General features: G+C 40.5%; 1 protein-coding gene across 2 annotated transcripts; it reads left to right on the top strand.

The window, feature by feature from the left end:
- Positions 1-813: 813 nt before the first annotated feature.
- LOC311328882 (G2/M phase-specific E3 ubiquitin-protein ligase-like) lies at positions 814-4,820 on the top strand. Of its 2 annotated transcripts, XM_084462782.1 has the most exons (12): positions 814-1,057; positions 1,432-1,470; positions 1,947-1,988; positions 2,095-2,168; positions 2,290-2,376; positions 2,678-2,739; positions 2,962-3,061; positions 3,152-3,314; positions 3,412-3,518; positions 3,608-3,752; positions 3,876-4,002; positions 4,202-4,820. In XM_084462782.1, the coding sequence occupies exons 1-12, from the start codon at positions 944-946 to the stop codon at positions 4,501-4,503; spliced, it is 1,362 nt and encodes a 453-aa protein (XP_084318908.1). In that variant the 5' UTR covers positions 814-943; the 3' UTR covers positions 4,504-4,820. The 2 variants fall into 2 exon arrangements, with proteins under 2 accessions (XP_084318908.1, XP_084318909.1); XM_084462783.1 differs by lacking the exons at positions 2,678-2,739; positions 2,962-3,061.
- Positions 4,821-5,059: the final 239 nt, after the last annotated feature.

The following is a 5,059-nucleotide window of genomic DNA, read 5'->3' as shown; positions in this document are numbered from 1 at the left end:
CATGAATTCCAATGTACCTGTACTTGTTACACATGGCAAATAAACTTGCTATTCTATTCTATTAACCTGATATCCACTTATTTTTTTAATCCTCAGATCTTTCCCATGCTATTATGGCTCAAAAGCAGGCAAGCGTGGCAAAAAAAGGTTTTTAACTGCCACAAAAGAGCCCACCAGTAAGACATTTACTTTGCATTTTTACCTGCTGCCAAAACATACAAGCAGGACACCTTTGCCAGCAAAGGAGCTTGAACTTCTGCAGATGGGTCTGGGAAGACAGACCGTATGTATTCCTGAAGACAGCAATCACACAGAGGTACAGTTATCAGTCCAGTAGTTCGTCTCAGTGTGAAATGCAGTCACGACAAGACATAGCCTTAGTCATGTGCCACTTTTTCCCTATGTTCTTTCTCTGTCCCTCTGCTTTGCTTATCCAAGATTTCAAGGATCCTGACTGAGGCATACCCAAAAATGGAGGCCCTTCGCGGAGGATGGCTCTTGCACAAAGCAGCAGGTGTGCAACACAAAAATCTAAGATTTAGCTTTGCTTGGTTTTTGTCTTTTACTGTTATTTACGACATCCCGATTTCCATCACTGTCATTTTTTTCTGTAAACAGACTTAATTGTGAATTAAGTACTTATTGTAGCATAACAGATTTAACCATTGACATTCTTTTGCTCATCAACAAAATAAGGAAATCTGATTTTCACCAGGTTTCCACCTGCCTTAGCTGCACTTAATGCCGATTTTCTATTTCTTTTTCCTTCAAAGGTGGTAGTGGTCAAAGAAAATTGATAGTAATTCCGCCAGAAGCAGAGGGCTACTGTGCTACAGCTCTGCGAGCTGTGTCAAGTGGTGGCAAAGCCACGTTCTATATAGTGCCACTCCAGGAGACTTTGGACACCTCTCCTCTGCCTCCTGACAGCCACCACTTTGCGAAGATGCCCAAGAGCACATGCCAGCAGTGCAACGAATCCATGCCGTTGCATATGCTGTCAGTGCACATACAGACTTGTAAGGGAGAACTGTCAGATGACACTGAGGATGAGGAACAGGTGAGGGCAAAGTGTTTTGGTGCCAGTAGGGCTGGGCTATGTCTCGAATTAATTTGATTAATTAGCATTAAGCTTTTTACACAATGTGAAAAATGGCTAAATTGCAAAATGGAGATTAGTGCTTCCTCTGCTGTCACAGTCACTCAAACGCCAGCGCCAGCACCAGCAGTTCTTTCAGGGCACATTTCAAAATCTAGGTTTGGTCCTCCAAAACCTTTCTAATCTTTCAAATTATATCCGCTTTGCATGCCTCTCTCTCTGCCGATTGCTCAGGTGTTTATCGCCCAGCCCTAGGTGCCAGTGATAATTGGAACATGACCAGAAAGATATGGATTGTTTATTGAATGTATTGCCTTGTCTTTATGAATCTGCAGACCGCCAAAGATGTATGGGTGGTTGAGGACAAGACGAAGGTAAACGTAACACATCACATCAAAAACAACTATCGTTCCAGTTGGTTGTGTTGAGCCGTATGGATTTTCAGAGGTGGCTATTCTCATGCAGTGGATTCATTTGGAGATGTGACTCGTCTCTTAAGCAGTTCTCAAATTTGGGCCGTGTTTATTAGCCTACCCTGTAGTAGGACATCTAAGCCTACCAAAATTGATGACATAGCCTACTTAAATGACATAGGCCTACTGGAATGCCTCTCAATGTTTCCACTGTTTATTCTAAAAGGTCAGTGTATAAAGAAAACTATTTTTGAATCCTGTTTTCTCTTGAGTCCATGTAAACAGAAAAAAAATAGATTAAAATCGTGAATCGTCCATATTTTGGCCATATCGCCCCCAGCCCTAGGTGCCAGTGATAATTGGAACATGACCGGAAATACATGGATTGTTTATTAATTGTTTATTGAAAGTATTGCCTTGTCGTTATGAATCTGCAGACCGCCGAAGATGCATGGGTGGTTGAGGACAAGACGAAGAATGTAAACATAACACATCGCTAACCTCAAAAAACACTATTGTTCCCATTGGGCCAGTATCTGTCAGTGTGTTAGGTGTTTGTAACATAACAGCCTTTTCAAATTTCAGGTGGTTTGTCCAATTTGCACCAAAGAATTCACAGAAGATTACATCACAATCCATGCTAGCCATTGTGGAGAAAGGTGATCTGCTTTGCTTGTGTTAAGTATCATAAACATCTTTGAATAGAAGCATCATGATGTCTGTGTATATGCATTGTTTTAGCCTTGGACTTTATGTTATTTTTTATCTTGTTTCATGTAGTGATAGTGAGACATGTGCATGGAGTTCTGCTGCAAACAACACTGATGAAAGTACTCCTGCTCAAGCTCCTGTATGTACACCAAAAAGGTAAGTTGTGTTTTTAAGGCAAGCTTACCATTTACATTAAATACAGAATGGGCCACTTTCGTTATTGTTCTACCAACAGCCAGTCACAACATTGGCTGTCTCTCAAATTTATTAAAGAAGCTGTTCACCAATCAACAAAACACATTACACAATCACATAACCATCTCTTATGTGAGACCAACTCTGTTGGTCCGATTGTGAGTTAGTAGCCTTAATATCTTCCAAAACACCATGCATGTTAAAAGGGAGTAAGGTTTACAAACATGTTTGCGATTGATTCAATATATCTTGCCCTTCACAGTGCAGACGATGTACTAAGCTTCCTTGAAGAGCAAGTCGACACCACTAAAGAATTTAAACTGTGTGTAAGCAGAGAAGACCTTCTAGAGAGGGGCATTCTTCAGTGGAACAGGAAGAAAGTCTCTCCAGTCAGTACAGTCAAAGTACAGTACATAGGAGAGGCAGGCATTGATACTGGAGCTCTTAGGAAAGAGTTTCTGACTGGTGAGTTTATGTACGTGTCTTGCTCTGATGGATAACAATAACAAAGGGTAATCTTAAAGCAGGTTTTGCTCTTGGCTTAAGATATGGTTTCAGGTGTTGAGAACAGATTCTTCGAGGGAACTGGGAGCCGGGGCAAAAATCCCAAGTACTCCTTGACAGACTTGGATAACGAGAATTTCAGGTGAAGTCTTTTTCTATTTGAATGAAACGTAGACAAGGACTGTTTTCATTGTATTTTACAACTTACAACTTTTTCCCCTTTTAAAAACAGAACTGTTGGTGAAATATTGGCTGTCAGCCTAGCACAAGGTGGCCCAGCTCCTGCATTTCTGAATGAGTGGTGCTACAATTTCCTCTGCACAGGAGAAGTGACCTTGCATTCTCTGTCTAAGGAGGATGTGACTGATTTAGAATCTTCTCTTCTCATCAGCAGGGTAAACACTCACTTTTACTCTTTTTTAGATATGCATCAGGTCTAACATTTGAACATATTATCTCACCCTGTCTTCTTTTACTATTTTGTCTTTTCAGGTTGAAAATGCTGCAGATCCTGAAACACTGATGTCGTTAGCTGATGATATACTAACCTGTGGATATACTCGCCAGATTAAAGAGGAGTGTAAAGAAATCATCATTCGGTAAGGACTTTGAGAATAAAGCTAATTTGTGATATCATTTTTGTACTTTTTTTATTTTTAACCACTTTTTGCATGATTTGTCTTCAAAGGGCTATTGTCTTGCACTCTACAACAAGACTGGTCCCAATCCTCCAACAACTGCGCAAAGGTATGGCACTGTACGGCCTGGTGGATCAGATGGCTGAAAACTCTGAGGCTTGCAAATCCCTGTTCGTTCCTGGGAAGATCATCAAAGTAAGTGCATCATTTGTAATATTCTGTTCTTCCTGACATTGCTCTTTTCCCCGTATTTCTAGTTCTTAAACACTGAGATCCAATATTCATCAAAAATTGCTTTATTTACTGTTTTCTTTGTAGCCGGACGCTGATTTCATAATGATGCACTGCAAGCCAAGTTTCAGTGAAAAAGGAACATTGAATGAGAACGCTGAGAGGAAGGTTGTCAACTTCCTACAAGATTTCCTGGAGGAGCTTGAAGCAGCAGGTACATAACGTATTACGTCAGTTTTATAATGTTTCTACTGTGCGGAACACTAAGAAACCCATAGATATTTATAAATGCTGCATTTCTTTGACCATATTCTTCTAAAAATAAATGTTACAAGGACACAAGTTTTGGACCGTAAGCCAAAGTAGCTCTTGTCTAGTCTTAATTTTATTGAAAACTGAATCTTACATTGCAGATGAGACAGTCGGTACTGCTGCTGACGACACAGAACCCCTCTCCGTGCAGGATGTCCTCAAGTGGATGACGGGTCAAGCACACATCCCCATCCTCCCACAGGAAAAGAGAGATTTTAAAATCACATTTGATTTTGAACATAGCTGTAGGGAGAAGCTAGGTGTTCACACTGTGTGCTACCCTACAGTGAGTGCGTGCAGTTGTACAGTAACATTTCCAGTTCAGCATCTGACTAATGGCCCTGAGTTCAAAAGAATAATGACGGAGGCAGTTAGATATGGTGGAGGATTTTTTAGAGTTTAATTAGTAATATATACCAGGCGATTTGTGTCTGTGGGAGGTTTGGGAGTTTAGTGTAGAAAGATATACCAGACGATTTGTGTCTGTGGGAGGTTTGGGAGTTTAGTGTAGAAAGATATACCAGGCGATTTGTGTCTGTGGGAGGTTTGGGAGTTTAGTGTAGAAAGATATACCAGACGATTTGTGTCTGTGGGAGGTTTGGGAGTTTAGTGTAGAAAGATATACCAGGCGATTTGTGTCTAGGAGGTTTGGGAGTTTAGATTTACTCTGTCAGCTACAGAAATCCCTGGGACCATGTCCTCACAGCTGTAGTACAAACTGTTGAAAATAAGTGCAAGTGTGTACATGTCTCAGAAACCATTGCACCATTATGTGTTTACATGAATATTAGAAAACTGACATAGGGCTTCTCTGAATAGGTTAATGTATCAGGAGGACAGCAGTGTTATAAAATGTTTGTTTGCATAGAGACGATAAATGGTTTCCTTTACTGCACTTTGAATGTTATATCTCGCCACAATACAGGGTTGTGCTGTTTATTGATCTTGCAGCTTTTTGT

Source organism: Borostomias antarcticus, assembly GCF_949987555.1.
Source record: "Borostomias antarcticus genome assembly, contig: scaffold_130, whole genome shotgun sequence".
Classification (NCBI taxonomy): domain Eukaryota; kingdom Metazoa; phylum Chordata; class Actinopteri; order Stomiiformes; family Stomiidae; genus Borostomias; species Borostomias antarcticus.
This window is presented reverse-complemented; position numbering and strand designations above follow the sequence as displayed.